We start from the raw sequence: 12,077 nt of genomic DNA on the forward strand, positions 1-12,077 counted from the left end.
CCTGATGCATCGCTTCCCCCAAGCCGGCCAACATCGAGGAATGCTCCTGGACCCTTGCCACAACTCCAGGCATGCGGTCTTCTCCTGCTGACTCCATATCAGATCAGGTGAGTGATTCTGTGACGAGGTGTGAAAGAAGGAGTCAGGCGCAGGAGGTATGCTTAGTTTTTTATCAAATTAAACAAAATGGAGGGAAACCAATACTTTTTTTCTGTTTCTAAATACGAGATTCACCGGCACAAAAGGCACATCTCTTGATCCATGGGCACTGTGCGTCATGGCTGGATTCAACAGCTCAACATCCATGCTCTTAAAACTTTTCGTTTACTTTTGCGTTTGTTTTTAAGGACACACCTCAAATATTGCCACCGCAGCGCAAGCAAATGGATGCTACAGGTCTGTTTCGCTAGCACAGGCTGAAATATGTTCCGGGGTTCATCCGATAATGTTGAGGAGTTTACCACATCAGTCACCGGCTTCATTAAAGCTGCAATATGTAACTTTTTGGATCACCCGATAAAATTCACATAGAAATCTGTCATTCTCATTGAAAGCAAGTCTGAGAAGCGGTAGATCTGTTCTGTGTGCTATTTCTATGCTTTCTGTTCTTAAGATTTGTTTTTGCGTCTTACTTTTGGTTTTGTACACCAGCTTTAAAACAGCTGAAAATACAATATTTTTCATTATGGAAAATATATTTCACAGCGGTTTACATGGTACAAAGATTCTCTACACTACTTGATTGTTTTGTCACAAACTGAAATTAGGCGAACTATTAGAATTTTAGCAACCAGGAAATGGCGGAGCAATTTCTGCATAGTGAATCTTTAATAAGTGCATCGACGACGTCGTCCCCACAGTGACCGTACGTACATACCCCAACCAGAAGCCATTGATTACAGGCACCATCCGCACTGAGCTAAAGGCTAGATCTGCCGCTTTCAAGGAGCTAATCCGGACGCTTATAAAAATTCCCGATACGACCTACAACGAACCATCACACAGGCAAAGCGTGAATACAGGACTAAGATCAAATCCTACTACGCTGGCACTGATGCTAGACGGATGTGGCAGGGTTTGCAAACTATCACGGATTACAAAGGGAAACCCAGCCGCAAGCTGCCCAGTGACGTGAGCCTACCAGACAAGCTAAATGCTTTCTATGCTCGCTTCTAGGCAAGCAACACAACCATGAGCACCAGCTGTTCCGGACAACTGTGTGATCTCGCTCTCGATAGCCAGTGTGAGTAAGACCTTTAAACAGGTTAACATTCACAGACGGAACACCAGGACGCGTCCTCAAAGCAAGTGCTGACCAGCTGGCAAGTGTCTTCACTGACATTTTCAACCCATCCCTGATCCAGTCTGTAATAACTTGTTTCAAGCAGACCACCATAGTCCCCGTGCCCAAGAACGCCAAGGTAACCTGCCTAACTGACTATCACCCCGTAGCAGTCTCATCTATAGCCATGAAATGCTTTGAAAGTCATGGCTTACATCAACACCATCATCCCAGACACCCTGGACCCACTCCAATTCACATACTGCCCCAACAGATCCACATATGATGTAATCTATATTGCACTACACACTGTCCTCACCCACCTGGACAAAAGGAATACCTATGTAAGAACGCTGTTCATTGACTACAGCTCAGCATTCAACACCATAGTCCCTTCCAAGCTCATCACCAAGCTCAGGACCCTGGGATTGAACACCTCCCTCTGCAACTGGATCCTGGACTTCCTGACAGGCCGCCCCCAGGCGGTGAATGTAGGCACAACACATCCGCCACGCTGACCATCAAAACGGGGGCCCCTCAGGTGTGTGTGCTTACTCCCCTCCTGTACTCCCTGTTCACCCACGACTACGTGGCCGCGCACGACTCCAACACTATCATCAAGTTTGCTGACGATACGACAGTGATAGGACTGATCACCGACAACGATGAGGCAACCTATAGGGAGGTCAAAGACCTGGCAGTGTGGTGCCAGGACAACAATTCCTCCCTCAACATCAGCAAGACAAAGGAGCTGATCGTGGACTACAGGAAATGGAGGGGCGAGCATGCCCCCATCCACATCGATAGGGCTGTAGTGGAGCAGGTCGAGAGCTTCAAGTTCCTCAGTGTCCACATCACTAAGGAATGAACATGGTCCACACACCCACACAGTTGTGAAGAGGGCACGACCGTGCCTCTTCCCCCTCAGGAGGCTGAAAGATTTGGCATGGGCCCTCAGATCCTCAAAAGGTTCTACAGCTGCACCATTGAGAGCATCTTGACTGGCTGCATCACCGCTTGGTACGGCAACTGCAAGGCACCCAACCGCAAGGCGCTACAGAGGGTGGTGAGTAAGGCCCAGTACATCATTGGGCAGAGCTCCCTGCCATCCAGGACCTCTATACCAGGCAGTGTCAGAGGAAGGCCCCCCCAAATTTTTAAGACTCCAGCCACCCAAGCCTTAGACTGTTCTCTCTGCCACCACATTGCAAGCTGTACCAGTGCACCAAGTCTGGAACAAACAGGACCCTGAACAGCTTCTACCCCCAAGCCATAAGACAGCTAAATAGCTAATCAAATGGCTACCCGGACTACCTACATTTACCCTTTTGTTGTACTAACTCTCTTGCACTGACTCGACTCACTACTGGTACTCCCTGTATGGTACATGGTACTCCCTGTATGGTACATGGTACTCCCTGTATGGTACATGGTACTCCCATGTTACTTTTACTCGTTATTGTTATTCACTGTGTATTTATTCCTTGTGTCACTATTTCTATTTCTTCATGTTAACTCTGCATTGTTGGAAAAGGACTCGCAAGTAAGCATTTCACTGTAAGTCCACACCTGTTGTTTATGAAGCATGTGACAAATAAAAATAGATTTAGATTTTAAGAATGTTCTATGCACAGATGAGTCAAAAGTGGAACTTTTTGGACGACATGGGTCCCGTTATGTCTGGCGAAAACCAAACACTGCATTCTGCAGAAAGGACCTCATACCAACGGTCAAGCATGTTGGTGGTAGTGTCATGGTTTGGGGATGCTTTGCAGTAAGAGCATTGAAGATGGGTCGTGGCTGGGTCTTCCAGCATGACAACGACCCGAAACACACAGCCAGGGCAACTAAGGAGTGGCTCCATAAGAAGCATCTCAAGGTCCTGGAGTGGCCTAGCCAGTCTCCAGACCTGAACCCAATAGAAAATCTTTGGAGGGAGCTGAAAGTCCGTATTGCCCAGCGACAGCCCCGAAACCTGAAGGATCTGGAGGTCTGTATGGAGGAGTGGGCCAAAATCCCTGCTGCAGTGTGTGCAAACCTGGTCAAGACCTACAGGAAACGTATGATCTCTGTAATTGCAAACAAAGGTTTCTGTATCAAGTATTAAGTTCTGCTTTTCTGATGTATCAAATACTTATGTCATGCAATAAAATGCAAATTAATTACTTAAAAATCATACAATGTGATTTTCTGGATTTTTGTTTTAGATTCCGTCTCTCACAGTTGAAGTGTACCTATGATCAAAATTACAGACCTCTACATGCTTTGTAAGTAGGAAAACCTGCAAAATCGGCAGTGTATCAAATACTTGTTCTCCCCACTGTACATGAATACATTCAAATCACGAAGCCGAACCTTTAATACATTAAGTTAAAAACCTTAGTGACTGGTCCTGCCCCCTCCAGCGTAAATGCCAGAGAGAAAGCAGGTCATGAGAGTTGCAAATGGGAGCGAGTCTAACCATGATGTATAGTAGTGAAACGGACATCAGTGTGTTGCTAACAGTATAGATTCCTCCACTGTCCCTGTCCCCATACCGGGTTCGAACGAGTGATCCTCTGCTCGCAGACACAAGTGACCTCCCTCCTTGACAACGTACAAACCGTTTGAGATATTGAAAAATCTAATTCAATAGCTCCATCAGCAATATTTCAAGCTATGCTGTTGAGTAAACTTACAGTACGTAGGCTACTTCTTATCCCATGTTCTTCAATATGAACTGCTACTACTAGAATTGGGATTATTTGCTTAAGTCTTTTTACCTGAGAAATACAACAAAAACAGTAGCTAAATGGAATGGACGTCGTATTCTGATTAAATTCATTGTGGGAAATTAGAGTTGAATCTAGAGGCATTCAGCCGTGGCATTCTAAACATTCTAATTTCGTTTGCTGGCTAGCTACGTCTGTGCAAATTAAGTCTTTGCTGTTATCAAAATGTTCCATCAAAATTGTTGCTCAAAGCAACACGCATAGTGGATGTTTTAGCACCACAAGAGAGAGAGACTGCTGTACTGCTGATGCTAGCTGCGTCCAAGAACACAGAGTGCGCGTTGTGTGTTGCACTTAAAAGGGTCTGTGCAGAAACACAGACTTTTGGGTGAAAAATTGAGATGTGATTAAAGTTGTCAAACAAATTAACGGTTTTAAAATTTTCAAAAGTGAACTGTAACTTGTTAACTTTGACAGCCCTAGTAATAATATTCCTTAGAAAAGAGGTACAGTGCCTTCAGAAATTCACACCCCTTGACTTTTCCACATTTTGTTGTGTTACAGCCTGAATTTAAAATGGTTTAAATTGGAATTTTTGGTCACTGGCCTACACACGATACCATAATAGTGTGTAACATGATTTTTGAATGACTACCTCATCTCTGTAACCCACAAATACAATTATCTGTAAGGTCCCTAAATCGAGCAGTGAATGTCAAACACAGATTCAACCCCAACGATCAGGGAGGTTTTCCAATGCCTCACAAAGGGCACCTATTGGTAGATGGGAGAAAAAAAAGCAGACACTGAATATCCCTTTGAGCATGGTGAAGTTATTAATTACACTTGGATGGTATATCAATACACCCAGTCACTACAGAGATACAGGCATCCTTCCTAACTCAGTTGCTGGAGAGGAAGGAAACTGCTCAGAGATTTCACCATGAGACCAATGAGGACTTTAAAACAGTTACAATGTTTAATGGCTGTGATAGGAGAAAACTGAGTATGGCTCAACAACATTGTAGTTACTCCACAATACTAACCTAAATGACAGAGTGGAAAGAAGGAAGCCTGTACAAAATAAAAAATATTCAAAAACATGAATCCTGTTTGCAATAATGAATAAAGTAAAACTGCAAAAAATGTGGCAATGAAATTAACTTTATGTCCTGAATACAAAGCATTGTGTTTTGGGAAAATCCAACAAAACATATCACTGAGTACCACTCTTCATATTTTCAAGCATGGTGGTGGCTGCATCATGTTATGGGTATGCTTGTCATCGGCAAGGACTAGGGAGTTTTTTAGGATAAAAACAAATGGAATAGAGCTAAACACAGGAAAACCCTAGAGGAACCTATTTCAGTCTGCTTTCTAACAGACACTGGGAGACAAATTCACCTTTCAGCAGGACAATAATGCAAAATATACAGTGGAGTTGCTTACCAAGATAGCATTGAATGTTCCTGATTGGCCTATTTACAGTTTTGACTTAAATCGTCTTGAAAATGTATGGCAACGAACTTGACAGAGCTTGAATAAATTTTTTAAGAATAATGTGCAAATATTGTACAATCCAGGTGTGTAAAGTTCTTAGAGACTTACCCAGAAAGACTCACAGCTGTAATCGCTGCCAAAGTTATTCTAACATGTATTGACTGAGGGTTGTGAATACTTATGTAAATTAGATATTTATGCATTTAATTTTCAAGACATTTGCAAAAAAATCTAAAAACATGATTTTACTTTGTCATTATGGGACATTGTGTGTTTTTTAATCCATTTTGAATTCAGGCTGTAACAACAAAATGTGGAATAAGTCAAGGGGTATGAATACTTTCTGAAGGCACTGTACATAATGGTGAATCACATTGAATCAAATCATAAGGCCACTGTCAAACTGCTTTTTACATGCCATAAAACACAATAATTGGAATTCCATTTTAAAATGGGATTAAGTTACTTTGCATTATTACTGTTGTCTTGAATCTAATATCGCATATTCTGTGGCTATTCAGATGGCAATCTAGCTAGTTTGTTACTAGGTCCATGATTTTGAATTTTGGTCCTAGGTTGGTTGCACTTACTACTGTATCACATCATCTTGGTTGGTTGTCCCTACTATTACACCATATTTCACATAATGACATCGATGATGTCACAGAACTGGACAAAACTTTAAACTTGCTCAGTGTTGATTTGATAGTCAAAACAGTCAACATGGGCTTCAGTGGGCTCTTCAAGTGCCATAAGGCAAAAAGCCACAAATCAAAGAAGATTGAAGTTGGAAATGGAGAGGGGGACAATATTAGCTCTTCAAAGAAAAAAAACTGGAGGACGGAACCTCATCAAGGAGATCGATGCACATCAATGCTTATGTTTACTACCTTTGGTTTGGTCTGTGGATTGGTCAGCAATTGTTTTTGAATACAAACAAGTCAGATCTGGTATAAATAGAATGAAAGTCTGTGGTTCTCTCTCTTCTCCTGTATCCTGCCCATGGAATAAGGTTGTATGGACATTTTTATTTTGTGAGCTACCCAGGCCCATGGCCTGAGTAGGTCTGATTAGTTCATGCTTTGTCTTGTAAGTTAACCTTAGGATCTGTATGCCTAGACTGTGAATGCTATGCTAATGTCAGTATTGCCTTGTAACTTAAGCTTTATGCCTTGTATGTAAATCCATTCATTTTACAAAGATATTAAATAATGCCTACTTTGATATTCGCTTCTCATTACCATTCCTTGATCTTACACAGCATAATACTTAGGATCGCACATGGTTTAACTATAATATGTAGTCAGATATTCAGTTTAATAGACTTTGTTAACATACAAATTGCATAGTCTTATGATTGGTTACATGTGAGGTGTATACAGTTTAATATATACTTAGGCTATATGATAAATATTACTCCATTACACGTAGAGGTAGACCAAGCTGCCCGTCTCCCTCCACAATCCTGAGAGGAGCCAGCCATCTCGGTAAAAAAGCCTCTGGATCTGGTGTGGGCAGAGGGGTGCGTTGGCTTCCACCCCTGAGGGTACCTGCCCACCTAGCCAATTATTATTTTTAATTTTTTTAATTTATTAATTTATTTTTTCACCTTTATTTAACCAGGTAAGCCAGTTGAGAACAAGTTCTCATTTACAACTGCGACCTGGCCAAGATAAAGCAAAGCAGTGCGATAAAAACAACAATATTTGACCTACCCTCAGGAGATGCCGCTGGCCAGGTACATTGACTCTACTTTTTCTTTGCAACCCCAATTAATTCTGTCTTGGCTCCTACAACATGTTCCCTGTGTCTCTCTGGCTGGTCAGGGGCAGGATTTATTTCCTCTGCTTCTCCCTGGACCAGCCTGTGGTCATACTACGGACCGGCACCAGCCCTAAGCTGGTTGTGGTGAGCCCCAAACCTGGCCAAGACACCGCTCACCTCCTGCTGTCTACCATAAGGCTCATCAAAACAGTGAGGAGACGTGGACATGGAGAGCAGATCAGTGACAGTCACAGAACTGTTACCCCCATCATTCAGATGTCCGTTTCATGGCTCATGTTGCCACTGTAGGAGTCTCATAAAAAGGTTGTATTGTCTTTTAGGTGTACCGCATGGCAGAGGTCCCACAGGTGAAAGGTGGTTTTAGCCCAAGTCGAGGAGGGACTGGATATATTGGGATTGGGTGTAATCCCTTACAGCAGAGTTCCCACCATGCTGTGGCTGTTGCTGTTGGGTTTCATCTTTATCTTTCATCTTGAATGTGAAAAGACTGATCCGCTGAAGGTTCCTTACCTGCATACCAAATAAAACTGATTTTAGCATTGAAAGTAGATTGTTTTGTTGTGATCATTTTAATAGTATACTGTATGTTTTTAACTGTCTTTTTTCAGTGCGTTATTAGAAGGGTTTCTATAAATATTACATTGATGATAACGCTGTCATCTGCAAAACATAAGGCAGGTTCACAATGGTTAACAAATGCAAAACAATTCAATGATTGCATATTGCTGTTAAATCTGAAACAAATTACATTAGATTTTCATCTCTCAGCAGTGCAGCTAGTAATTTATGCTGCTACAGACTACTGTGCCCAGACAGTAACTATTGAACTCCAATACCAGAGGGCCCTAAATCTAAATTCCTTAGATAATGAATTTAATTTGATTCCTAATTAATCTGTTCACTCAGATATGAATGAATTATTGCAGAGACTGTTTATCCTGCACTCATCTTTTTGCATTTATGTCAACTCCTCCACATGAGTGGGTATTAGTTTTCTGTGTGCGTAAGACCTGTGTTTACTCCTCCAGTGCAGTGTGCTCAGGAGTGTGCTCTTTCCTTGATCCCAGGGGAGAGGGTCTGAGATGGACTTTACCTCTGGCACCGGACCAACTCTGCTCTCCTCTCCATACAACAATCGCTCATTCAATCTCCTGAGTGGGCCAAATCAAAATATTGATTTGCTATCCTAAGTAGAAACTGAAATTCATCTGGCTTTGAAGGTTGTGAGGCCTATGTGACCTGCGCTCGATTCGGGAATCAGGGAGTCTATGAACTTGGAAATGTCACACTGTGTACCATCTACTTCTAGTCTGAAAGTAGAGTCATAAATTACAGGCACAAAAACTGTCTACACACTGATTTTCATGAAACAGCTATTTATTTTATGGTACAATAGAAGGTGGGAAACCTTTTTTCAATTTATCATTCTCAATTGCACTGGCTCGGTCATAGTAGGTAGCCAATGTTCACAAATGGAAATTGTGTACATGTTAGAAACTTAATGGGTCTTTAGATGGCAGTATTATATCAGTATGAGTTCTCAGCAGAGAGCATTTGATATGAATAGATAAAAACAACATTCTTCTGAAAACATCGTTTTTTGAACCGTCTGTGTAGGGTAGAAGGAGGCTGGAGCAGCTGTGGTAGTAAATTATGCATTTTGCGGATAGGGCTGTCAAAGTTAATGCGTTAACTATTTAAATGTTTAACGGCAGCAATTTTATTACCACATTTAATCAAGTCTCCATTTTCCACCCAAAAATCAGGGTTTCCTCACAGACCCTTTTTAAGTGCAACACACAACGTGTTCAGCTATTGGTCAGCAAGTAATTTAGTTCCCAGAAACTTCAGCCCAAATGTGCAAAGAATCTGGTAGACCGAAAAGTCTAACTTTGTTAGCCAATACAGGAATACCGGGAGAAACTCCCAGCACATATGGTGGTCCTCTGTAGCTCAGCTGGTAGAGCACGGCGCTTGTAACGCCAAGGTAGTGGGTTCGATTCCCGGGACCACCCATACACAAAAATGTATGCACGCATGACTGTAAGTTGCTTTGGATAAAAGCGTCTGCTAAATGGCACTTTATTATTATTATTACATATGCATTGCCTTAATCGGCTTAATATACCAACCAATCATCTCCCACAACAGTAATTTACATTTTACATTTACATTTTTAGTCATTTAGCAGACGCTCTTATCCAGAGCGACTTACAGTTAGTTAGTGCATACATTATTATTTATTTTTTCATACCCCCTGTGGGAATCGAACCCACAACCCTGGCATTGCAAATGCCATGCTGTCAACTGATTCGCTCAAATTAAATGACAAATACTTTACTAAGTAGGTCACTCCAATAGAATTCTATGGTCACTCCTACTAAGGCAAACTTTGAATCGTTGATATCCCAGGCTTATATGCGATAGCCTGGGAATGAGGTTAGTTGGCAAGTAGCAGCAGCTGTAGGGCGGTCTGTCTCACTGTGGTGCCAAAACATCCACTATGCGCGCAGCTTTGAGCAACAACTATTTTGATGGAAAACTTACAGAAAGTTCAACCATAAACACATTCCCAGGCGTTTCTTTCGATAACAGCAAATACTTAATTTCACAGAAGTAGCTAGCTAGTTATGCTAACGCTAGCTAGCGAACCAAACGAGAATGTTTAGAATGCAATGGCTGAATTCCTCTAGATTCAACTCTAGAACACAACAGGACATCCATTTAATTTAGGTACTGTTTTTGTTGTAGTTCTAAGGTCAAAAGATTGAAGCTAATGAACCAAATTCTAATAGTAGCAGCTTGTGACTTATACAGAATTGTAACGTGATATGTGATCCTCCATACCTGTTACAGCTTAGCTAATGGAAAGCTCTGGCACCCATTTTTCAACTAAGCTTTTCTTGGCGATACTTTCTTTGTTCTCGATTAATCATAGTTAACTACAGAATACAATGCGATTAACATGATTACTTTTTATAATAATTTGATAGCCCTAATTGCTGAGCATTCCTGCTGAGGTGTGACTTGTTTCCAGCTGAGCAGCTCTAGGGAAAGATGGGAAAGATGGCGCCGATATGCATGGCTGCCTTGTTTCAGGCTACTAAGCAACTTTTTCAAAATGTTATTTCTCACTTTATTAGCCCAAAACGTTCTTTGCATTATTACATACAGCCAGAAAGATATCAGAGGGGTGGTAACTCACCAGCATTTAGACCAGGAATGCGACTTTCCTAAATTGGATCATTTGTTCGTACCGTCCAAGGCGATTGAACTTATCCCAGAGGCTGCTTCAAGTCGCGGCCGGCAGAGGCCATCAGACTGTTAAATAGGCATTACAAGCCGGCCTCCACCCAGTACCCTGCCCTGAACTTAGTCACTGTCACTAGCCGGCTACCACCCGGTTACTCATCCCTGCACCTTAGAGGCTGCTGCCCTATGTACACAGACATGGAACACTGGTCACTTTAATAAATGGAACAATGGTCACTTTAATAATGTTTACATACTGTTTTACCCATTTCATATGTATATACTGTATTTTAGTCAAGTCCATCCTATTCAACTATTGCTGTACATATACTATTCTATCCATGTATTCTTCAGATATACTATATATTGTCTCCACATACTGTCCATAATGTGTATACATCCCATCACATATATAGAATGTATACAGTACCAGTCCAAAGTTTGGACACACCTACTCATTCCAGTTTAATTTTTTATTTTTACTATTTTCAAAATGTTAGAATAATAGTGAAGACATCAAAACTATGAAATAACACATATGGAATCGTGTAATAACCAAAAAAGTGTTAAACAAATCAAAATATATTTTATATTTGAGATTCTTCAAATAGCCACCCTTTGCCTTGACAGCCTTGCACACTCTTGGCATTCTCTCAACCAGCTTCACCTGGAATGCTTTTCCAACAGTCTTGAAGGAGTTCCCAAATATGCTGAGCACTTGTTGGCTGCTTTTCCTTCACTCTGCGGTCCGACTCATCCCAAACCATCTCAATTTAGTTGAGATCGGGGGATTGTGGAGGCCAGGTCATCTGATGCAGCACTCCATCACTCTCCTTCTTGGAAAAATAGCCCTTACACAGCCTGGAGGTGTGTTGGGTCATTGTCCTGTTGAAAAACAAATGATAGTTCCACTAAGCCCAAACCAGATGGGATGGCGTATCCTTGCAGAATGCTGTGGTAGCCATTCTGGTTAAGTGTGCCTTGAATTCTAAATAAATCACAGACAGTGTCACCAGTAAAGCTCCCCCACACCATAACACCACCTCCTCCATGCTTTACGCTGGAAAATACACATGCAGAGATCGTCCGTTCACCCACACCGCGTCTCACAAAGACACGGCGGTTCGAACCAAAAATCTCCAATTTGGACTCCAGACCAAAGGACACATTTCCACAGGTCTAATGTCCATTGCTAGTGTTTCTTAGCCCAAGCAAGTCTCTTCTTCTTATTGGTGTCCTTTAGTAGTGGTTTCTTTGCAGGAATTCGACCATGAAGGCCTGATTCACACAGTCTCCTCTGAACAGTTGATGTTGAGATGTGTCTGTTACTTGAACTCTGTGAAGCATTTATTTGGGCTGCAATTTCTGAAGCTGGTAACTCTAATGAACTTATTCTTTGCAGCAGAGGTAACTCTGGGTCTTCCATTCCTGTGGCGGTCCTCATGAGAGCCAGTTTCATCATAGCGCTTGATGGTTTTTGCGACTGCACTTGAAGAAACTTTCAAAGTTCGTGAAATTATCCGTATTGACTGACCTTCATGTCTTGA

At 41.8% G+C, this 12,077-nt stretch overlaps 1 protein-coding gene across 2 annotated transcripts in view; it reads right to left on the bottom strand.

The window, feature by feature from the left end:
- Positions 1-12,077, bottom strand: part of LOC121532333 (polypeptide N-acetylgalactosaminyltransferase 18) — a 149,918-nt gene that overhangs the window by 20,658 nt on the left and 117,183 nt on the right. The window contains exon 11 of one of the 2 annotated variants that reach the window (XM_041838229.2): positions 7,554-7,788. The exons of the other annotated variant lie outside the window; for it this stretch is intronic. Within the exon in view, the coding sequence (XP_041694163.1) occupies positions 7,639-7,788 (150 nt within the window). The 3' untranslated portion in view covers positions 7,554-7,638. Of the gene's footprint in view, positions 1-7,553; positions 7,789-12,077 lie in introns of those variants that run through there. 2 annotated transcript variants of the gene reach the window in all.

The sequence above is a fragment of the Coregonus clupeaformis genome, chromosome 6 (genome assembly GCF_020615455.1).
Source record: "Coregonus clupeaformis isolate EN_2021a chromosome 6, ASM2061545v1, whole genome shotgun sequence".
In the NCBI taxonomy this organism is placed as follows: Eukaryota; Metazoa; Chordata; class Actinopteri; order Salmoniformes; family Salmonidae; genus Coregonus; species Coregonus clupeaformis.